Source organism: Rhamphochromis sp. 'chilingali' (assembly GCF_963969265.1).
Source record: "Rhamphochromis sp. 'chilingali' genome assembly, chromosome: 14".
NCBI lineage: Eukaryota > Metazoa > Chordata > Actinopteri > Cichliformes > Cichlidae > Rhamphochromis > Rhamphochromis sp. 'chilingali'.
This window is the reverse complement of record NC_137941.1, coordinates 24042170-24066894: the sequence shown is the minus strand read 5'-3', so window position 1 is coordinate 24066894 and position 24725 is coordinate 24042170. Positions and strand designations below refer to the sequence as shown.

Below are 24725 nucleotides of genomic sequence, written 5' to 3'. Positions count from 1 at the left end.
ATTTTAGTGTATTACATGCTAAAGTAACATAAAGACCTTACACCACATGTGAATTGCTGCAGCTATGCAAAAATGTGTTTTCGGTTGAGTTTCTCTTCAGTTGATTTCTGTTATATTTTGTAATTGTTGGTCTAAAATTGAAAGCTGTTGGTTTTACTTCCTGTCCTTGTCAGTCTTCCTCTGTTGTGACTGTTTGCCTTGTGCTCATGAAGACAGGTTTGCATCACCTATCTTCAATCAGTGATCAGGCTCCTGCGTGTCTACAGTATATACCGCCAGTTGTTCTTTTACCGCTTCTTTGATCGTCTTGTTCTTCTCATAGTCAAGTGATCCAGCCATTTTAGGATTCAATTTTTTCCCCTTGTATTTATTTATTTATTCCTCATGTTTGAAGATCCAGATTGCTTTACCTGTTCCTCAATTAAATTTGTTTGCTCCTTTGCCTGTCTTCCTGCGCATGACCCCACTTCCTATTTCTGGATTAAAGATTTGGACTTTTGGACTTTCATTCAGCATTTGGGTCCTCCTCCACTGTTATTGTTACTACCTGCATTTTAAGCTCCCCTGATGTGTTTTCTCCAAAAGCTCTGGTGGAAAATTCTGATCTACGACTCTGCGTGTGTTAATGGCGTATTTGTCAGTAACCCTGTTCTCACAAGGACAGCATGTGTTGTTATATAGGATGCTCATAGATCACAGGATTTTCTTGGCAAAGTGCCCTTACTAATTCCACTTCTTTGGCACATGAAAGCATACGCACACACAGAGAGGAGAAGTCTAGACCTAAATAAACACATAAATAAATAAAAACTTAAATAAATACTACATACATTTTAGTAATAAAGTTGCAGTTTCATGTGCAGCCTTCTACATCAGCGTTTTAGTGTCAACTTTAAGTCAAAATTGCCATATTGGAAAGAAATGCACACAAATCCTGAAAAATACCCAACACGTGTATTTGTTCTACTTCTTGAACTTTTAAGTTCAAACCACTTCCCCTTACGTCGCCTATCACCGACGTCCACGGCCTGCTGGACTGTTTAGCCGAGCACCTCTCAAAGTAGGCTGTTTGTAATTGAGGGGGGTTTATTATAGGAGGCCAGAGGATATTTTAAAACAGATAGGTGCATTGTGAAAGCCAAAGCTAACTGTAACAGGCCTGATTCTGTCTTAGTGATTTACACCACCGTGTATCGCAGGCCTTCTCGAGGCTTTTAACACAAAGGACTGGGCCTCTACTGGGGCTGTATACTTGATGAATTACCCGGTGGTTATGAGATAACACACGTCAAAGAGCCGCTGTCACCGTCTCACAATGCCCGCACAGCGGTCGCACACGGAAAACAGCGCTCTATATTTTTCTCAGTCTAAACAGACAATAAGCGATGAGAGGCCTGGTGATCAGAAATGTTTCGAAAAAACATACGAGTCAAATTGAAAATAGACCTGTTTACTACATGAGGCAAGTTTTCTCTACTTCGAAATGAGAGCATTAACACATGAGACAATGCCAACAAGCACAACATGGTATAAATTGTTTGCTTGAATTGTGTTGCCCCCATGTGTATTTTTCTTCCTCTTTAGATCATCTCATTTTATACGAGAGGCTCATATATAAAACATCCTCATGTTCATCTCATGAATACGTGTTTTCCTGCATTGTGTGTTGGTGACCCCACTCGATAAACAAATTGGGATGATGCTGTTCGCCGTGCAGTGCTTTTAGAATGAAAGAGGAGGGTGGTGAGTGAGTGAGCCACAGGATTCACAGTCCTCCACGCTATCCCGCTCTGCTCTCGCTGACAGGTTTTTCCCCCTGTCCACCCCCAGATATATCACCTTGGAGCACGGAAGGCCATGAATATTCAACAAAGCGTCCACTGTTTATTGCTATGCAGCAAAGATCAGTGCCGTGCCCTCTGCATGCGAACGCACTCTAATCTCTCTGTTACAGTACCGGCCAGCGTAGTGGACAGTGAAGGCTAGAGCCTCGAAACACTTCAAGTGCTGCGAATGGAAATGTTGTTGTAATTATGTGATGTACTGACACAGAGACTTGTAGATCTACTGAGTGATGTAAGAGGGGGACACATGAAAGAAGCTGCCTCGCAGAGAGAAAATAGGTTCGGTGTCTCCTGCACTTAACGTTTTGGCTCGGTCTCTCAGTGGAAGCGCTGCCCCTTCAACCAAACGCTTGTGCTTAAATGATCGCCATGAATAAGTGGAAAATTAAACATTTGGACAGCTCCAGGGTGACACAACCCCCACTCCCCCTCCACAGTGTGCCAGTAAATACTGAGTTTATGAGTTTGTACTCATTCTCTAATTGGCATCAGGTTTTGACAGTGGCACTGTACAGGGAGTGCAGAATTATTAGGCAAATGAGTATTTTGTCCACATCATCCTCTTCATGCATGTTGTCTTACTCCAAGCTGTATAGGCTCGAAAGCCTACTACCAATTAAGCATATTAGGTGATGTGCATCTCTGTAATGAGAAGGGGTGTGGTCTAATGACATCAACACCCTATATCAGGTGTGCATAATTATTAGGCAACGTCCTTTCCTTTGGCAAAATGGGTCAAAAGAAGGACTTGACAGGCTCAGAAAAGTCAAAAATAGTGAGATATCTTGCAGAGGGATGCAGCAGTCTCAAAATTGCAAAGCTTCTGAAGCGTGATCATCGAACAATCAAGCGTTTCATTCAAAATAGTCAACAGGGTCGCAAGAAGCGTGTGGAAAAACCAAGGCGCAAAATAACTGCCCATGAACTGAGAAAAGTCAAGCGTGCAGCTGCCAAGATGCCACTTGCCACCAGTTTGGCCATATTTCAGAGCTGCAACATCACTGGAGTGCCCAAAAGCACAAGGTGTGCAATACTCAGAGACATGGCCAAGGTAAGAAAGGCTGAAAGACGACCACCACTGAACAAGACCCACAAGCTGAAACGTCAAGACTGGGCCAAGAAATATCTCAAGACTGGTTTTTCTAAGGTTTTATGGACTGATGAAATGAGAGTGAGTCTTGATGGGCCAGATGGATGGGCCCGTGGCTGGATTGGTAAAGGGCTTAGAGCTCCAGTCCGACTCAGACGCCAGCAAGGTGGAGGTGGAGTACTGGTTTGGGCTGGTATCATCAAAGATGAGCTTGTGGGGCCTTTTCGGGTTGAGGATGGAGTCAAGCTCAACTCCCAGTCCTACTGCCAGTTTCTGGAAGACACCTTCTTCAAGCAGTGGTACAGGAAGAAGTCTGCATCCTTCAAGAAAAACATGATTTTCATGCAGGACAATGCTCCATCACACGCGTCCAAGTACTCCACAGCGTGGCTGGCAAGAAAGGGTATAAAAGAAGAAAAACTAATGACATGGCCTCCTTGTTCACCTGATCTGAACCCCATTGAGAACCTGTGGTCCATCATCAAATGTGAGATTTACAAGGAGGGAAAACAGTACACCTCTCTGAACAGTGTCTGGAAGGCTGTGGTTGCTGCTGCACACAATGTTGATGGTGAACAGATCAAAACACTGACAGAATCCATGGATGGCAGGCTTTTGAGTGTCCTTGCAAAGAAAGGTGGCTATATTGGTCACTGATTTGTTCTTGTTTTGTTTTTGAATGTCAGAAATGTATATTTGTGAATGTGGAGATGTTAATTTATTTTCACTGGTAAAAATAAATAATTGAAATGGGTATATATTTGTTTTTTGTTAAGTTGCCTAATAATTATGCACAGTAATAGTCACCTGCACACACAGATATCCCCCTAAAATAGCTAAAACTAAAAACAAACTAAAAACTACTTCCAAAAACATTCAGCTTTGATATTAATGAGTTTTTTGGGTTCATTGAGAACATGGTTGTTGTTCAATAATAAAATTATCCCTCAAAAATACAACTTGCCTAATAATTCTGCACTCCCTGTAGAGCGAATAATTTAATTCCAATTTGGTATCCCTCCAATCACTTACTTTCATCTCTGGAAAAATAAATGAGCATAATAGGCCTGTGTATATATATTGTTTAGTTGTTGTAATTACTGAAGAATACGACACGGACACAGCTAGGTGAAATCCAACAGCAGTTATTAAAGGCGCCCTGTGTTTCAGATCCAAATGTAATTTATTTACAAATGCCCCACTAACATAGGAACATGTGGCTCTACCAGATGATGAGCATTGTTTCTCCAATCCATTTAACAATTGTAGGGTGGCATTTAATCAGCTAATGCTCCACCACGTTGATGCATCCAGATGAAGTCATGCTAATGGTTGGGCTGAGTGTCTGCTGTGCCGGACGGCTTAACTCAGTCAACCTCTTGCTTGAGCTACAGGAAAGGGGCTTATAATAAAATATATTTTATTAGCAATGCTCTGGGTTGAGCATCAAGTGCAGTGGGAGGAAGGAGTGGGCGGGTGGGCTGTGTGTGCTGTGTGTGCTGCAGGGTTGGGGCCAGCGGAGGGAATCCAACAGACAAAACTTGCTTGTGTTTGTATTTTGTCCCGGTGTGTGTTCATTCTAGTTTAATCTGTTTCGAGCAGTTTAGACTGACGGTGATTTGGATTAATGTTAAGCAGCATGTTGAAGTGTGTGAATGAGAGATGAAGTTGGTTTGGGGGTGGACTCTGCACGCGTCCCTGCTGCTGTGCATTTTTGCTTGTGTACACACATGCATATATGTGGGAGCGGGAAGTGGAGCAGTGGGTGCGCACACCAAATGATTCAGCACTTCATGGACAGGATTCATGTTTTATGAGTATAGGCAACCATAAATTAGACAGCCTGGATTTTCTGCTGCTGCTGCACAGTGTAATTCTCTTACTCTCTCTAAGCCCATTCTCATACTTTGCACTCTTTTTTTAAAATATATTCATATTTACTCAGTATAATTCAACAGGCAGTATGATATCAAAACTACAAAAAATATCATTAGAAGTGCCTAAGGATGTTTACTGCATCCTACTTGTGCTGGTTTGAAGCACACTGTGGCAGGGAAATGTGTACACTTGACTCAGTATGTTTACCTGTGCACCGTGTGTAGGCTTGTGACAACTTACTGAACTTACTGAGTGCACTTTTGGGAGCTTCTTGTACGTTACTTAGCAACGGTGTTTGATCGGCAGACTCCGTTTTAGCTTTCTTACGAATCCTTTGTAATGCGCCTATGTAGCTGTACATTTGAGGGCCTGTGCAAACACAGAGGGAGAGCGACCAGCATAGAAAGCAGGAAGCTGAACTCTTCTGGGAATCAGCAGGTGAATCGGGGGAAACTGATGCTAGTGTTACTCAGGAGACCTAGGTTTTTGTTTGTTTAAACTACAAATGATGGATCAAGCCACTGTAATGTGACCCATTGTTCTGTGAAGTCTTCTGTTCATGCCTTGATTTTCACATTTTTACCATTACCATCCCAGTTTTTGTTTGGTTTTGTATCCATATTTAGGCTGAAGGGTGGTTAGTAAAGTCATAACTAATGCTAACATGCTTGGTTAGCAAGGTCCATCCATAAACTGTATAAAGTGTCTCTCCTGGTTGCTAAAATATGAGGATTTAACTTCTTAAAACTGGACTATTGGACGGACTGCTAGCACAGTTAACCACCCAGGAACCTTTGTTATCCGTTGGATAATTGATCGAAAGGCAGCAGCTCTTACTTGCCATCTCACCAGTTAACTGAAGTTTAAGGCTTACAGACAGCTAGTGGCAAAGCTACCAGTCAAGTCGAAGCTTTCTGAAAATGCATACTTTTAAGCCTTAATTACATTTTTTTAGAGGAAGATGAGGCTTACAGAATCAGTAGCCTCTTTTAAATTGTTCCTTAAAACTTATTTTGATAGACTTTCATTGTCTGTGTTTTTTCTGGTCTTTCATCTGGCTTTTTGATTCCTTACTTTTAGCCTTTTTATTATTTATAATTAATTTTCTCTGTCTTTAACTTAGCTTACTGTCTTTAGCTTTAAACATGGGAGTCAGTCTCAGAGGCCCATACTAGCTCACTGACACGAATGATATCCACTGCTTTAGGGCTGGATATACAAGCAACTCTCAGGTGTTTTCTTTCTAGTTGCTCTTCTTTGTAAATGAGCAGAAAGAATTAGCATATAAAAAGTGAAAGGAATAAAAATTCACTGTTCTTCCCAGAACCCGACGTATTACTAAAACACTGCTTGCTTTTAGCCTTTGAACAAACAAGACTATAAAGAAAATGGGTTTAACCAGTCCATTTCAAGCTTGTCCAAAGCAAAGGAGCGTACTTCCATAAGCAGAAATTGACCAGGCATCAGGGAGGCTGATGAAGAGGGCAATGGCGATGTTCATGTGTTAATAAGGGCAGCATGTGTGTATCAGCTTTCATGAGGGCAGACATCAGCTTATGTGTTTGCACTTCACAAGCGTCTTACTTATCCTGGGAGCGCCCCTTTATTTCAGAGTGGTGCTATTTTTAGAGCCGTGTCGAAAGGTCATCTCCTCTATTGGCTGGAAAAACACTGAAACAAGGTTTTAACAGAAAACATGCAGCCCTTGGGAAATGGATGCAGCTTTGTCAGAGTCACCTGCTGCATGCTTTACATCAACCGAAATGATGCATTGCTTTGATGACAGTGAGTCTGCAGTGCAGTTTTGACACAATGTTTGGCTTAGACATCACTTTAACCTTAAAAACATCATATTTTCATCATTAACAGAGTTAGAAATGCTGATTTTAATTGATGAATCTGCTTTCCCATGTTACAGCCCCAGTAGACACTTCTAGCTATCAAGACTTCTAGCTGTCAATTTTTCAAAGTAATGGGATGAGATTTTACTCCATACTTCCTGGAATTAAATCGCTTCCTGGAATATCTCCATTACAGTCATAATTCTGACTGACTGCTTATTCTTTTGATATTGCTGACACCTTTTGGAGGCGTGGTTTGGGTCAAGGGATTATATCGGTCAATGCTAGTCCACAGGGTATGGCATGGTGTTGCAAAGTCTTATGATACCTTTCTTTCCTCAAGCTTTCCTTTCCCCCCCCACCCACCCCTTTTTTCCTCCAAAGCACTCCTAGACATTCACGCTGCCTCCAATATGCTTGGCTGACGGTATTAAACACTGTTCTTGCATCAAATATTCTTCTTGGACTCATATACCCACAACCCCTTCTTCCAGTCTTCCAGTGTCGAATGTCTGCACTCTTGTGCTCGTCTCAGTCTTTTATTTTTACTGGACAGTTTGAAACATGTCTTTTTGTCAACAGTTCTACCATGAAGTCTAGCATCCTACTGTTGCCTCTTCTTGATGCTAACACTGTTGGTGTTTGATGGGTGCTGTTTAGTGCACGCTACCAGTGTATGACCTGTGAGGCATCTTTGTCTTAAGCTACACACTCTCAGATATTTGTGTTTTGCACCGTTGTGCATCGGGGCCTCCCACTCCTTTTTCTGTCTGTGTTAGAGCCAGTTTGTGCTGCTCTCTGAAGGGAGTAGCTGAAAGCATGGTAAGAGATTTTAAGTTTCCAAATTCTTACATCAAATATCCTTCCTTTTTAAGCGCAACAATAGATTGACAGTTTTCTAAAGAAAGATCTTTCTTTCTGGCCATTTTGAGCCTGTAAACAAAAAGGCAAACAATTGCCCGACTTCTGCTGATACTAAAGTGACCTAAAGAATGCCATGCTCTCCTTTTTTCTCCATTAATAGTACAATGACTTTCAGACGTGAACCATATCAGAACAACCATATCAGGAGACGGCTGATAACAGGCATCTATGCAAAAATGTATCCCTTAACATTCATCTGATTATTTTAATTGTTTGTGAAATGGATAAAATTGTTTGTGAGTTTTCTGAAAATGTTTTTGGTAAAGAAGGAAATTTGCACGTGATCCCAAACTTTGACAACCAAAGTCCAGCTGCTGGGCAAGTGGGGGGGAAGGAAAATGTGGGTGGATGTGAGAAACTCAATTCTTCTTTTTAAAAAGTTCACTGAAATCATCCCTTACACCTCTGCTCACTTTTCCACCATCTGTTTACTCCAGCAAACATTTTTTTTAGATTATCAAGAAACAGAGCAATTGATTCTCGCATTACCTCACCTAGTTCTTAAAGACAGGATGAAGCAGAAGAAAAGTAAAGTGTTGCTTTAGTATAAAGTACTTGTTGTTGTGTAAGAAAGCATCTGTAACATTGAAGCGTGATGATTTTTGACCGGGGGTGAAATGTCACTTTCTGAGCTGCTATTCTAACTATACCTCTGTCACACTGGTGCTCACTTATAAGCAAGCAGCATGTGTTTTGTCACATTTTAGTAAAATATGATTAGCAGTCGTTATGTCCACAGCTGTCTTTCAGGGATCCAGCGCTGTGTGGTCATGTTTGATAGTCAAACAAACACTGCCGGGAATGTCAGTTGACTTTACAGGGCAGCAGCAGCAGGAGGTCGTCACAGGTGTGTGCGTCTGCAACAGCATCATCGACAGCTCTGTCTTTTTACTAAAGCCTCAATCTTCAATATCCTGAGGGCCAGGATAAAAACATGTCCCTCCTCTTCGCCGTCCTCCTCCTCCTCCTCTGTAAGTAGGCGTGATGGAGGAGGTGAGTGAGCTTCAGCAGTACAACGAAGGCCAACATCGCTGTCCACATTGCAGGCTCAGTCCTGCCAATTTTCGAGCTCTGTAATCAAGTCCCACCTCAACGGTCTGTTTCATGTGGAAAGAAAATTAAACTCTTGCATCAACTTTAAGTCATTTTTCTCTTATGTATTTCAGATGATTTAAATGCCCCCTCCCCCCATTCGTAGCCCAGGCATAAAGACTTGGGTTCTTGCATCTCACTTACACACCGCCTAATTATAGTCCACTGTAATTACAAATGTGTCACTTTTCATTAGGCCCTAACAGCAGACATGCAAATGAAACACTCTGTTTGAGAGGGTTTTTTTTAATCTTTTCTTTTTACTCTTTTATATCTCACAGATTGACACAATTTAAAAAAAACAGCTTAAAGGTAATAATGCTTTCATCTCTATAATTATTATTTCATTATCTCCATTTGCATATATATCAGAGGTGGGACCAAGTCATTGTTTTGCAAGTCTCAAGTAAGTCTCAAGTCTTTATCCTCAAGTCTCAAGTCAAGTCTCAAGTAATGTCAGGCAAGTCAGAGTCGAGTCTCAAGTCACTGGTGTAAAAGTCCGAGTCAAGTCACAAGTCTGAAACTTTGAATTTCAAGTCCTTTCGAGTCTTTAAAAAAAAAAAAACGAAAAAATAATGTTGCAGTTATGCTAAATGTAAATATTAGACCATGTAATTTTAAAATCTGTGTTTTTCTCAACACATGACAAAATAGTGAACTTAGAAAATATACACAAATTGTGAAATTGCACCTCTATAAAATGCAGCTCAATTAAACCTAGCTCCAAGAATAATTTTCACCGACGGTTCTGAGATAAGCTGCATGTTATTCTTGGATGCGGTTGTAGGACCAGCTTTAAAATCGCATGACAAAAATATCATACACATTAAAAAAAAACTGTATCACCAACGTAGCCTGGACAACATTTGCTAGTTAGATGAAGTCAGCTATCTCATCGTAGCATATTTATATGCATATTTATAATTATAAGGTTCTTGGAGTGAGTGCATACACTCATGAAGTTTAGTAACTTCAGGTCACTGCAACAAGCCCAGGTACAGTTTACCGACGGATGGGTACAGGACCTTGAAATGCACCGTGTAGAACGAAAGACCATCGTACGTATCATAAGTTTACCAGTCTCACAAATTGTCGTCATAAATACACATTCCTTAACCGTTTATTAATAGGACCTTTGAGCTCAACGGTAATTAATTAGTAGTGGAAATAATTTCTGGTAGCGTTACAGAAATGTAGCAGTGACAATAATATTGTATGCTGTAATCACCGCGCGGATAGGAGGCGGCTGGCTTGACCGCGGCTCACAAATGACGGCTCACTTTACCGCAGTCTGTAATCGCACTGGGCAATTAGTGATACAAAAAACCTGTTTTATCCTGTGAATAAAAGTATATGTTTTTGTCAATGTACCATAATAACAGAAGCGAAACGCAATATTGTGTCAGGACAATTCACTATTTATGCACAATAAATAAAGGAGCATAGCGCGACAATTTCTGTTCAGCGCCAGACTTGCTTGTAACCTATATCACTAATTATGTTATGAAAATGACGTATTAACTACTAAAAAACACTGACCTTCGTGTAAATGCTTGGAGCAGACTAACCTGTGAGCTGGAGGGTTCTGGGACGTTATATTTGGTCTTTGAATGGCTGCAATCCAGGCCATCCGTCGCGTCTTTGTTACTTCGGAAACATGGCTTGAACAATTTCTCTTCAACGACGTAATCCGATAACAACCGATCTCTTTACCCGTCGGCTTCCCGTGGCTGTCATGCGACCGGCTATTGCAGTTAATAATACAACGGCTTCTTGACATTTTTGTGTTTCTTTTTATCGCTGTATAACTGATTTTAATTTAAAGCCTGCGTGCGCTAGTACCGCTTGCCACGAGTTCCCAGAATCCTTTGCAGTTCTACCCGTGAATGACGTCACATTTTCAATCTCTATATAATATGCATGTTAAATTTTATATTTGGGGTAAAATATCAAGTCTTTTCAAGTAAACCGGTTCAAGTCCAATTCAAGTCCCAAGTCATTGGTGTAAAAGTCCAAGTCAAGTCACAAGTCTTAGAACATTTTTTCAAGTCAAGTCTAAAGTCATAAAATTAATGACTCGAGTCTGACTCGAGTCCAAGTCATGTGACTCGAGTCCACACCTCTGATATATATTAATTAGGGCTTTTGGGCATAAACATAAATCGTGTTGTTTAGACTTTGATTTTGGCATTGTTCTGTCTTTTGTGCTTGCAGAATGGTTTTCTGTATTTTTCATTTATTTTTTCGTTACTTCATTATATCGTGTTTACTCACACGTGGAACTTGTCTCTCTGCCTCGACCTTTAACCCGTGACAGCTCAAGCTAACATAAGCACGAGCTCTAAGAGGGTGTTTGTAACTCTGATGTGGATTTTCCTTTGTCTGGTTGGTTAAACGGTGACTTGTGGTGACATGCTGTATTCTGAGAGCCAGCGATTGTCTGGTAAAGGCTAATGTCTGCTTTCTGCACCATATCGAGAGCGCTCGTCTGGCTGTGCTCCACTGTTCACATCAACAGTGTCTTCCTCTGTTAGTGTGTAGTGTGACCTGACATCACTGCACCACTAAATGCTATTGGAAGCTATGCGCCCTAAGGCAAATCCATATATCATAGTGTGCCTCTATTGTGTAACAAAATGAAAATTAATGCCTTTTCCAGTTTGTTTGTTTGTTTTTTTGTCTTTTTCTTCATTTCAGTTGTTGTCTTCATGCTGTTTCCTCGTCTCATCTGACATGGATGTTGACAATTAATGTGAAATATGAATTCATATATAGTAAATACCTGTTGCCAAAAGATGATCGATAAGTGTTTTAAAGCACCCTGAAACCCACTATCAGCTTTTGGTTTATCACTACTGACTCTAATATTAGTTACTGCTCACTTCCTCTTGTTAGGTCATAACTCTGCACTGAGATCACTGCTGTTTACATCATGTTGTCAGATCTTTTATGAGTATTGACTGACACAGAGATGATTTCGATAAAGTGATGAGACCCAGTGGGCTATCATCATCAAGACTCACATGTCCGCACAGCATTTGCGATGTTGCCCGTTTTGGCCACTTGAGGGCATCTTGGTTGTCTTAAGAATACAGCTTCTTTGTTCTTCAGTGAAACGCTTCGCTTTCGATCCAGTCCAGTAAATCTTCTGACAGATGGTTGCCTAAGTGCACTGGAACATTTAGAATCTAAATATAGTGCTTACATTCAGGACAATGTACCGACATGACACACTGTTAGTTTCCCAGAAAAGGAGCTTATATTTAATTCACTAGAATCTTTTTTAAAAATTATTTTATTTTTACGATACACGTTGCTGCATGCAAATTAAAGTCGATGGGCTTCCATTTGAATTATTTATTGTCATTATAAAAGACATCACAGTGCACAGAAATGTAGTTTTAGGGAAAGAACGTGAACTTTTTAGAGTGGAAGCACATATGCTCTGTGCAGAGCAGCTCCTCTCCTTGGTCATTACTCTAATCCTGCAGCAGGGTCCTGCTGAGCTCTGCACTGCTCTCTAGTGGCTAAAATGTAGTAAAGCAATTTCAAAGAAGTAAAAGAATTATAAAGACAGTAAAGAGAAAAGAGTCCACATTATCTTGACAGTTAAACTATCAATATGCTATAATGTGTCAAGTCAAAAAGTAAACATCTAAATAGGAATATAGTCGATAATTTATACTGTGAGCAACATAATAAGTTGCTCATTTGGTGGATGAGGTCCTACATCCCCTGAAACCTTGTTACAGTGGAGTCACAATATTTTAGTGCTGTTGCTGTTGTTTCCTGTAAATGAATTAATATGGCAGGCTGGGAAATGCCAGTTTATTGCACACATAACCTAAACTCTACCTATGATACTTCTTTTTGTTTAAAATATAAAGATAAAAAGATAAAAGAGCTTCATGTTTGCATGCACAACTAACAAAATATTGCAAATCTGAACCACAGATTTCTGTGCAAGAAAATTCTCCTTCCAAATGTGTGCACGGCACTATAAGTAACTTTTAGGTGACTTGTCTTATGAAGAAATCCTATTAAACATGCAGAGCCACTGAGCAGGTGTCAGCACCATCACCAATTCGTCCTTTAGCAAGAAAAAAGACGGACACACTGCCAGATTCATAAAGAACAAAACTAGGAGTCCTGTAACAGATGGTATGGCCCACACACAGCTGTGATCTCAACATCATTGAGTCAGACTGTAGCCTAAATCCACCGAGTCCAGCAACTTCTCTAATATTCTTGGAACAAGCTGTCTGCCAAGTACTTTAAAAAAAAAACTGTAAATTTGTACTCAGGAGAAGTGGAGGTGTTTTTTAAGACCCCCTCTGATGAAGATTTAACCTTGTTAACGTGTCCATATGTTATATTCTATGTGCTAGAAGACATAGCTCGAGTAAAATAAGTAGACACCCCTGCAGTATGCCAGTTACAGCTTCAAAACCAGATTCTCTTTAAAGGGCACATGTGATTTACTTCATAATAGATCAGCCTCAGATTTCACAGAGCACCCCGTTAACACATGTTGTGTTCAGTCGATTCTGTATTTAAGTGTATTCTTCCAATCACAGAAATGTCTTACCTAATTTGGCTTATCACTTTGTTGACAATGGCTTCTCGCCAAGTGTTGCTGAAAACTGATGTGAGCACCTGAGGACATTTCTTGGGCCTATATCAAACCTGTGGATTGTTTTGGTGTATTTTTATTTTTAAAGTAATCTGAAAAAATGTAGTCGAATGTACTTTAATGTTTTCCATATTCATTTGATGAAGATGCTTTTCCATATTTTGTTGTTATTTTGTGTTTTTTCGACATCTACAGCTGAAACTGAGTGTGTCCAGTGGCATATTGCACCTATTTGAATATAAACCTTACTATCTGAGTATATATTAGATGTGAAATTTTTGATGTATTCATAGTTGTGGTAACACTTGATCTATGACAGTTAATGGGCGTCTGAGTGTGCTGTAATGTCTCCTGGTTAATTACTGCTGTCATACTTCGGTATTAACCTCATCACTTCAGACTAGTCCCCTTGTCACTTGCATTAGCTCACAGTCAAACACACATCACTTCTGTAGTGGCAGGACATCATCAGTGTTTTTGTCTTCCTTTCTCCTCAGAGCCAAGAGGGTCACACCAGTCAAAGTGCAGCACCAGCTAATGAAAGTTAGCGCCATAATTCTGGTCATTACAGACATCATCAGTATTTCATTGTCTCTTGTGGAAAGCTTTATTAGTCTTCTCAATCAGAGGTGACCGAGGTCCTATTCATACTTAGTTATTAAAGATCTATGGTCCATATTATATGAGCACACCTTAATAGACCTCAAAGAGGAAACATTAAAAGGAGTGCAATGTGAAACACATCTATTTGACAGAATATTTTATAGAGCCATCATTTTTATGGTTATGGCTCCAAGTCATTCATTACCAACAGCACATTTGTCATGTTGTAGTAATGGATATTTTTATAATTTATATACAGCACAAGCAAGGTTGTGCATTTTTTCCCGAGTACAGTGAATACAGAGCAGACATTACAGAATCAGATCACCTGCTGTCTGGGATGACGGTGGGCTGGTACAGCTCTTGTTGCACTGTTGTTATATTTTATGGTATTGGAGAATTTGTAGCTATTGTTGAAATCACATCCTCAGCTCTAATGATGCTGCACTACAAAATGTTTGAGAATCTTAGCTAATCAGCCTTTTTCATGTCGAGACTACTGCTTATCACTTCATTGTCCGTGAGATAAATGTGAAGCTGGAGCCGTGAATTGGTGCCTTTTAATGCTCTGTAATTACGATAATTGTCACATCCCATCTGAAAACCTGTCACAAGGTGTGGGCTGATTCTCACTTCAAGTGCAACATGTCCTGGGTTTTGATCCTGGATGAGTACGCATTTGTCACAGCCCGCCTCAAAGCAGAAATATATTTACAAATACATAATAGACTTATAGAAGAGCTATTTGTCAGCACAGTCGGTAGTGTGAGACACTTGTGGATGGGTAGGAGTGCACATGCAAAGCAAAGGAAAGAAAGTCTGAAAGAAGGAATCTGATGTAGTTCATCCAGCTGATCACTTACATCTGCAGGAGAAAGCACAACCAGAAACAAAACAGAGACACCTAGTGTCCAAATGGCCTGTGGGATTGTGACACGGTATAGGTGATTTAATTAATAAATGCAAAAACACAAATTTGAAAACAGCAGTTTGTCATTTTATTGGAATTATGTGTCAGATTATATCTGGCTGTGACTAGCTGCCAAAAACCCAAGGAGAAAATCCATGACACAATAATACACGTTATCAAAGTATGCACCATACAGGCATGGTGAGCGTGTGCACGTGGAAAGCAGACATGCACATCTTCTTAAACATCGACCTCGATGGGGCTGTCGATCAGCAGCTTCCTCTTTCGTGCTAATTGATTTTGGCTTGTTCTTTCAAGAGGACTGGCAAGCATAAATGTAAATATGTAGTGTGTGTGTGTGTGTGTGTGTGTGAGAGAGTGGGGGGGGGGGGGGGAGAGAGAGAGAGAGTGAGTGAGGGAGCAGAATCAGTTCACAGTAATGTGTAAAAGGTGTCAGCAGTGATTATGTTATCAAAGGTAGCCATTAATCCTGACAGACCTGTGCTGTTCTTACATCTGCATATCCAATATCATTTGTGTATTGCACTTAAACACACACACACACGGTTTTGCTTGGCTGGCCTTTTATCTTAAAAATGTGAGTTACCTGATTGAAAACTATGCTGCAGACACGACTACATGAATATTCTTTACATTCACATCAGAACTCACTGACCTGATTTTCTTCATGTCTTATTTTTGAACTCACAAACAGAACTTGACCTGACCTGGCGCCACCCTCATTAACATTATATGAAGCACCGAAATACACAGAGGTCCTTCACCTGCGTCGGGAAATGATTAATATTAATGTGCACACCTATCCACTTCACTTGGCTTTGGTTTAGACACCTCTGTATGCATATTCACTGACAAGCAAAACAATAAAATATGCACACATGCAAGCACACATTTTTGTGCGCCTGGTGTCAGCCTTAAAATCCGGAAGCAGGCGATGCCACAGGGGCTCAGAGTAATTGATATTCTCCCACACTGCCCAGGGCTTCTCCAAGGAACCTCACTCTGCAGTGCTGCTGACAAGGCACATTCCATCACTGCTGCAGACTTAAAATAGGATCAAAGGATGAAGGTGTGTGTGTGTGTGTGTGTGTGTGTGTGTGTGTGTGTGTGTGTGTGTGTGTGTGTGTGATACAGAAAGAGAGAATGAAGCGGGAATAGAGGATGTGTATGACCAGTATGTTGACTCTCCGGTGAACTGTGACATTGTTTTGCCCCAGCATGTCTGACTTTTGGCCTCTCCTCTTTTCATCTTCTTTTGCATTTGCATCTATCGCTCCCTGTATACATCTGTTTACTCGCTCATATTAGTCCTTAAACACCCCCAAATTAGTTATGCATCATATTGGACTGTTTGTTTTTGAGCTTTTGTTGAGTTTTTAACTAAACACTGCAACCAAGAGGCGACTGAGATCAGTTGGATCACTGCCACTAGTGCAAAATTTGTCTCGTTTCACTTGCAAAAATCGGCTGTCTCAGCTTTAAATGTGGCAGCAAAGCCTCCAGACATATCTGATTTTTGAGTGACCTTCCATTTCAAAGCTAAAGTTGCCAAGAAGACTTAATAAGGAGTTTTGTTTAAGCAAAACACCATTATGAGACCCCTCATTCAATAATTATGTCCCCACAATCCCATCCTCTTTCTTACTCATTTTTTTTCCACTTTAAGAAGACTATTTTGTTTTATTTTGCGCTAGTTCAGCAACAAAAGTGTTAACTACCTCTTTTTTAGTTGACTTTAGACAATTGGTGAGTGAAGCTAACAGTTTGAAGCCACTGTGTTTCATTAATGTCTCCGTCGGAGGGCCCCACACCTCAGGCCCACTTTAATCTCATCCCCAGAGAAAGGGCAGTGCTCCATCACACTCGCAACAGAGAGACATATTGTAGTGTGGCCATACATATTCTCTGGTGGCATATTTAGTATACCTAGGGGCAATTATGTGATGCACATTTAAGTGATTTTTATAACACTCTGCATGAGATGATGAAGCGGCTATTTAAAGGTCTGTGGGCAGAGACGTAGTGTGCGAGCTGTTCCACATATTCAGAAGTCAGTCTCTCTGAGGTTGTTCTGCCACTTTTTTAAATGTATAATTTATTCACAGTGAATGATCTCACTCACAGTAAAGCAACAGTTACTGCTTCTTGGTTGACCTCGTGGAAGCTCATTCATTCATATATTCCTTCAGCAATAAGGAGGCAGCAACAACTAGGCCCTGCTTTCCCATCACGCCATATTGGCTGTAACTCACATCACTCACTTATTCATTATTTACTGCTTTCTATATGTGACTTTTCACTGTTGCAAGAAAAAGCTTGTGAACTCAGGATTTCTGTCTTGATGTTGACAAAATCTTGTGTGATCTCAATCTGTAATGAAATTATAGACACAATGTTATTATAGTTTACTGACATTAAATTAAAACCTCAACTCAAACTCAGCGTAAAAAAAACAACATTTTAGAATAACAACAACAAAAATAAAACCTAGAAGTTTGAAAAAAATATATATATATATATTACATATCTATTGAGGTATTTAGTAACATGTTTACTGAGACTTTGGATGTAAACCACAGCACTGTACAACACTGTAAATCATCTGTGTTTTTATATGCACTGATTTTCCTAAATCTTGCCTCTGACATGTGCCCTCAATCCAGTAACAAAAGACATAACAACTCTTGACAAAATCTTACACACTTACCAATACATACAGTGGGGCAAAAAAGTATTTAGTCAGCCACCGATTGTGCAAGTTCCCCCACCTAAAATGATGACAGAGGTCAGTAATTTGCACCAGAGGTACACTTCAACTGTGAGAGACAGAATGTGGAAAAAAAAAAATCCATGAATCCACATGGTAGGATTTGTAAAGAATTTATTCGTAAATCAGGGTGGAAAATAAGTATTTGGTCAATAACAAAAATACAACTCAATACTTTGTAATATAACCTTTGTTGGCAATAACAGAGGTCAAACGTTTACTATAGGTCTTTACCAGGTTTGCACACACAGTAGCTGGTATTTTGGCCCATTCCTCCATGCAGATCTTCTCGAGAGCAGTGATGTTTTGGGGCTGTCGCCGAGCAACACGGACTTTCAACTCCCGCCACAGATTTTCTATGGGGTTGAGGTCTGGAGACTGGCTAGGCCACTCCAGGACTTTCAAATGCTTCTTACGGAGCCACTCCTTTGTTGCCCGGGCGGTGTGTTTTGGATGATTGTCATGTTGGAAGACCCAGCCTCGTTTCATCTTCAAAGTTCTCACTGATGGAAGGAGGTTTTGGCTCAAAATCTCACGATACATGGCCCCATTCATTCTGTCCTTAACACGGATCAGTCGTCCTGTCCCCTTGGCAGAAAAACAGCCCCATAGCATGATGTTTCCACCCCCATGCTTCACAGTAGGTATGGTGTTCTTGGGATGCAACTCAGTATTCTTCTTCCTCCAAACACGACGAGTTGAGTTTATACCAAAAAGTTCTACTTTGGTTTCATCTGACCACATGACATTCTCCCAATCCTCTGCTGTATCATCCATGTGCTCTCTGGCAAACTTCAGACGGGCCTGGACATGCACTGGCTTCAGCAGCGGAACACGTCTGGCACTGCGGGATTTGATTCCCTGCCGTTGTAGTGTGTTACTGATGGTGACCTTTGTTACTTTGGTCCCAGCTCTCTGCAGGTCATTCACCAGGTCCCCCCGTGTGGTTCTGGGATCTTTGCTCACCGTTCTCATGATCATTTTGACCCCACGGGATGAGATCTTGCGTGGAGCCCCAGATCGAGGGAGATTATCAGTGGTCTTGTATGTCTTCCATTTTCTGATGATTGCTCCCACAGTTGATTTTTTCACACCAAGCTGCTTGCCTATTGTAGATTCACTCTTCCCAGTCTGGTGCAGGTCTACAATACTTTTCCTGGTGTCCTTCGAAAGCTCTTTGGTCTTGGCCATGGCGGAGTTTGGAGTCTGACTGTTTGAGGCTGTGGACAGGTGTCTTTTATACAGATGATGAGTTCAAACAGGTGCCATTCATACAGGTAACGCGTGGGGGACAGAAAAGCTTCTTACAGAAGACTTTACAGGTCTGTGAGAGCCAGAGATTTTCCTTGTTTGAAGTGACCAAATACTTATTTTCCACCCTGATTTACGAATAAATTCTTTACAAATCCTACCATGTGGATTCATGGATTTTTTTTTTCACATTCTGTCTCTCACAGTTGAAGTGTACCTCTGGTGCAAATTACTGACCTCTGTCATTATTTTAAGTGGGGGAACTTGCACAATCGGTGGCTGACTAAATACTTTTTTGCCCCACTGTATGTACTTTTAATATTTTAGTTGTGCTATAGTGTAGTGTTTAACATGTTCACTTAACATCTGTTAAGTGATCTTCTGGTTGACACCGGGAGGAGACACAGAGAGAGGGTTGGATCAGGAAGGGCATAAACATCTGTGCCCAATCAAACATGTGGATCCTTCTGCAGCTGCAGCCCCTGAAGGAGCAGCTGAAAAAAAGCAACTTTCACAGGACCAAAGAAACATTATGGAAATACACAGAGAAGAAAATGCTTTTCTAAAGACTTTGGTGTTCATTAGTTCACCATTAGAAAACTGTCTACAGATGGTGGAAATTCCCTGTTGGTATTCTTTCAATTACCGGGCATCCTGCAAAGAATGTGTAATGGAACCCAAGTGTACCAGCAAACACAGAAATGTTTACAACTTACTAAAAACTTTGTGTCCACTACAATAAAAACGCTAAATGGGACTGTTTTTTTTAAATGAAAAGACACCACAAAGGGAACAAAAGGCCACTGAATGTTGCAGAACACTACTTAAACAAAAACTGAACAAGTGATTCCAGCCAATCAATGTCAATTGTGCATCAATGTATTCTTCCAATGACATATAAACTAAAATTATCACTAAAACTCCAAAGCACTGTATTTTCAGATCAAAGCAAATTACCTTTATTATTATTGGCGTGGTTATATTTAACCTAAAATTCCGACACGTTTTGGCACACAGACCTTCATCAGGTCGAAAATACAGTCCATGAACACAATGAATCTTCTCTAGTGTGTTCCACCATTAGAGGCATTAGACGTATGGTGTTCAACCAGTAGCAAGAGTAAAACTTCACCAACAGGAGGATTCTTTAGTAACGTGGACCAAAAATCCAAAGAGGATCAAACATTCACGAAATTCCGAATAAGACAGAAAAAGACGGCACATACAAAGATAACACAAAGGCATCTTCAAGTCAAATAAAGCTTATAAAACAAGGAATTAATTTAAAAATATTCTATAGTTTTTAAATAAATTTGACAGTTTTCATAGTTTTAATAATTTTCTTCAGGTCATAAGTGAACGATCTAATAAAGGAATCTCACTCAAAGTGATCAAATGCAAAAATGTTCAGTAATGAGCATGCAAAATAACAAACTAGTTAAGACTGTTCATGATCATGTGCTCGCGATCCCCTGAGCTTTCTGGCCTTTTCCCATCTCCACGGTTTCAGTATGTGCACTTAATTCATGACCACTTAATAAAATTTCTCCACAGTCGCTGCCCCATACAGGCTCTTTATGTGCACTCGTCTATCTTAGCTCTCTGATTAGCTCGGACTATTAAACTCATCCAAACTAATGAGATGCATACACGAGCACTGTAGGATACTTAAAGTCTATAACTGGGCTTGCTAAGCTTTTATTACTTCAGTATATGGACTCATGATATTCCCTGATTAAACAGCTAAAGTGAGGGGAAGAAGAAAAAGACATGGAGGGGTGGGGGGATGACATGAATCTAAGCTGGGAAAAATCATTAGTCCTCTCAAATTGAATTAACTTGCTGTCTTTGATAATGCAATGTAATTTCATTCTGTAAAGTTAAGGTTCTTTTATATCGTCGAGCCTCAGAAGTGCTGAGTCCTGCTGCCTGGTTTTTCTATCAGGATAGGTGATAAAACAACATGCCCCCTCCTACTATCCTCAAGCAAAGTCTCAGCAATAATCAAATGGGTTGTTTACTTCAGCTCTGTGAGTTGCCATTTGCTTTGCCTCAGCAGCAGGACATCTAACTAAGATAATTTCATTTTCTCAGAGGAGATTGGATTTAAATGATTTGACCTGATGAGGCTGTGGTTGCATTAATTGCAGCTTCTGCTTTGTCGAATCTTTGTGAATGAATCTTGGTTTCCAGGGTTTTCCATAAAGGCCAGATGTGCACGGTGTTATGCTCAGTGCCACACAAATAATAGAGGTTCAAAAACCGGCATTGGCGTGCCTTGTATTTTATAACTGTTGTTAGTTAATGTCTTGCAGATTCCAGCCTAAGGCAACATTTAGCCTTGTGTTTGCGGGCAGCCTCAGACAAAGTGTCCACATCTGTTTATCTAACTGCCTGTCTCTGTGACCCAACTTAAAGAATGAGTGAAGCTTTTAGGGCCTTCCTGAAGAAATTACTGTGAACAGCTCAGGGCAGACTGTCAGTTTGCTGTAACCATGTTAGAGCCTAGAAGGTGCAGTATAAATGGGGTATTAGAAGTCACGGGGAAAACACTTGGCTTATAGGTCTTTGGAATGGGCCTGCCATGGACCCTCATTCATTCACACACAGACGGAAAAAAAATGTAGGTAAGTGCGCTTTTGTTTTACTCTTCGACTGTTTGACGGGGTTTTCGATGCTTTTTTGCAACCACTGCTGTGTTTAGCTTAAAGGAAAGAACTGCCCTAGATTGCACAGTGTTGTCTCTGACTAGACTTCCACATGTGAATTTATGTGCTTTGAGGAAAAAGCTGTTCATGTATATTATGCCCATGCTGTGAGACTGAAAGTGGAAAGGCTATAGTTCACCAGCCTCCCTATATGTGTGTATATATATATATATATATATATATATATATATATACTCAAAGGGGAAGATGCATATTTCTTGTGCAGTCAGGCGATGTAACCCAGAGGAATAAAGAAAATCCATTATATGTGTGAGCTTAAGTAGAAGCCCTCTGCGATTCATAACCGTCACGGTGACAGTGCCGCTCTGCAAAGTTGCTGTGGGACCATTGTTGAGCTGACAGTGTCCGCTGCTGGTTGGAGCGTTAACTGCATGTCTCTCAGAGCACCGCAGCAGCAGGAGGCTCCTAGGACATAAACTTTTAATGCACCCACGATATGTGCTCAATCTAGTGGGATGAGGGGTCGGGGGAAACGCACACAAGCCCACGCATAGCGGGTTGAATGTCTTTTGTGAACCTATGTGATCTATAAAGAACATTTTAAAGCGGAATTCGTGTTTGTTTTTTTGTTTTTTTAAATCACTAACAGCGCTTTCATCCAGCTGTTATAAACCTGCTCATCTGTCCTCACACATTTTTCCCGTTCCTTTGTCACTTTAGTCAATCTTATATGTGTACATCTGCTGGATATCAACAGGTGTGTGTGTGCATGTGTGTGTGTGCATGTGTTTGTGTGTGTTGTGAACGCACATCAGAGCTATTCAGTACAACACTTTAGTCCCCCGTGAGCCAGGCTCTTTAATTACAGCCACAAACAGCAGATGGCTCTCTTGAGTTTTAATTTCTGTGCCTGTGATTGAGAATTGGATGATATTTATCCCCAAATCAACGAAAAGGATCAGACGCCTCAACCTCGCCCTGGCATTTATTGCGTGGATCAGAGACGTCTCGGTCAGCGTTTAAATTCACATGCGGGTCGTGAGTGGAGTGGAGTCTCTCTCATTTACTCGTGATTTACCGGAGGCATTCGCGCTGTCTCGTGGCTCGTGGACGTTTAAGTAAAGGTTATGATAACCGACTGAAGAAATGACACCCCCACACTCGCGACCCACCTCCATGATGGTGCAGAAATCAGAGACGCTGTCCCTGGTGCTGAAGGCGCACACAGCAAATGGAGCGCGCGACTTGAATCGATCTTAATTAGAACAACATAAACAGGTTTCATGAGATGGAGCAAAATAAATAAATAAATAACAAAGAAGAAGAGTAGCAGTAATCCACTCACTATATGTGGAAATATATGGACTGTCCTGTGATAATGAGGTGAAAGGGAGTTCATAATGGCACACTGTCCCCTCGCGTTTGGCTTTCTTATTTCCACATGAGTGGTAAAGGGAATGTAGCTTTCTAAAGAGTCCAAACTAAAGCGTTAAAAACTGAAATGCTACTATCTAACGGCTTCAGACAGTCTGTCCCCCCCCCCCCCCCCCCACACACACACACACACACACACACTTTCTCTCTTCAAGCAGGGGCTCGGTTGTCAGGAGGGAGGAAGTGGGAGGGGGTGCAACCTCTTCAAGTCGTGCACTAACGAGTGGTTAGGACTTGTTGATGGGAAACGTTTGTTGATCTGGGGCATATAAACAAGCACTTCCTACCCCGTCCACCCCCACCCCACATTTCTTTTTTTTTCTTTCAGCGTTGGAAAATAAATTGCGCCGTTTGTCTGTGGTGTTACTTTCTTCCCTTATTCCCACTGCGCACTGATCGCTATGCATTCGTTTTCCTCGCAGTGGGCTCTTTTGTGAACATGCACTGGGTCGAATTGTGTGCTGGTCGCCGGGGGGTTTAAGTTTAATGTATTTGTATGCAGCTTGTCACACAATGCAGACGTCATCTCCACATGCAGGATCAGCTTTGGGTATGTTTTTCCCTCCCTGGATCCTATCGCGCCCAGTCGCTTGTGTTGTGAACACTAGCCGACACGTCGACTGGTAGTTGGAAAATAACTTGGTATTAATTCCACATAACAACTCTGGCTCGGTTGCGCGTTCCTCTGTATTCCCAACTGTGTTTCTCTCGTTCGGTCATCGCGGGGTCCCTGTCGCCGATTGCTTCTTGCAAACTTGGGAGCTGGATTCGCCCCGAGCTGCTGTGCCTTGAGACGGGTTGTGATCTTCGTAGGAGGCGCCTGTGTTTGTTTAATTGCTGGCGGCGCACATGCACGGGCGTCCCCACCGCAGACTAAAGACTGACTTCAAAAAAAGCAATCTCGTCTGGCAAAAGGAGAGGGGGAAAAAACGGAGTGTGAAAGGAGGAAAGAGCAGGTGAGATTTCACCGAGCGGACGAGGAAGCCCGTGCTGGACATTTAAGGAGGCGATGCTGCTGATTATTTCACAGACAATGAACAAACACATCACAGCACAGGTATGAATAATCCTCGGAAATATTCGGAATCAAGACTGTAGTCACTGATGTGCTGAATTACGCATGAACTGATCTAATTTTTTTCCACCATGCTCAAGAATTTTTCGAGTTATAGTGACAGCTGGTTTAATCCCCTAATTATCATGTAGTATTTTGATTTTTTTGATTTTTTTAAAAAGGAAAGCCAGCTTTTAGAAATATTTATTTGGCATTTGACATAACGGAACGAGCCACATAGCCGCCACCATGGGACTGTGACCCGGGCTGCGAGCTCTGAGAGGCGGCTGTTTGAATAGTCCGTGCTCCGAGTGCAGACTGGACCTGAGCAGTTGTGACATTTTGAGCCATGGCTGCTGCTATCGCAAGTGGGCTGATCAGACAGAAAAGACAGGCACGGGAGCAGCATTTAGACCGACCCTCCACCAACCGACGGAGAAAGAGCCCCAACAAGAACAAGGGGCTCTGCAATGGGAACCTGGTCGACATCTTCTCCAAAGTGCGCATCTTCGGCCTCAGGAAGAGGAGACTACGGAGACAAGGTCTGGGAACTTCAGAGTGTGTATTCAGTGTAAACATGTGCATACATTCAACCACTGGTTGATCGCTTAATTAGGACTGCACTATAAAAAAAACAACCTTGGAGCCAGGGCAGCGAGGGGGCGAGTCAATAATGTTTGCTTTTTATTTATTAGACGCATTTGCCACGTTAAA

General features: G+C 41.2%; 1 protein-coding gene across 3 annotated transcripts in view; it reads left to right on the top strand.

Annotated features, from left to right (window-relative positions):
• Nucleotides 1-24725, top strand: part of fgf14 (fibroblast growth factor 14) — a 115153-nt gene that overhangs the window by 47426 nt on the left and 43002 nt on the right. The window contains exon 1 of one of the 3 annotated variants that reach the window (XM_080902532.1): nt 23356-24553. The exons of the other annotated variants lie outside the window; for them this stretch is intronic. Coding sequence (XP_080758658.1) covers nt 24361-24553 — 193 coding nt within the window. The 5' untranslated portion in view covers nt 23356-24360. Of the gene's footprint in view, nt 1-23355; nt 24554-24725 lie in introns of those variants that run through there. 3 annotated transcript variants of the gene reach the window in all.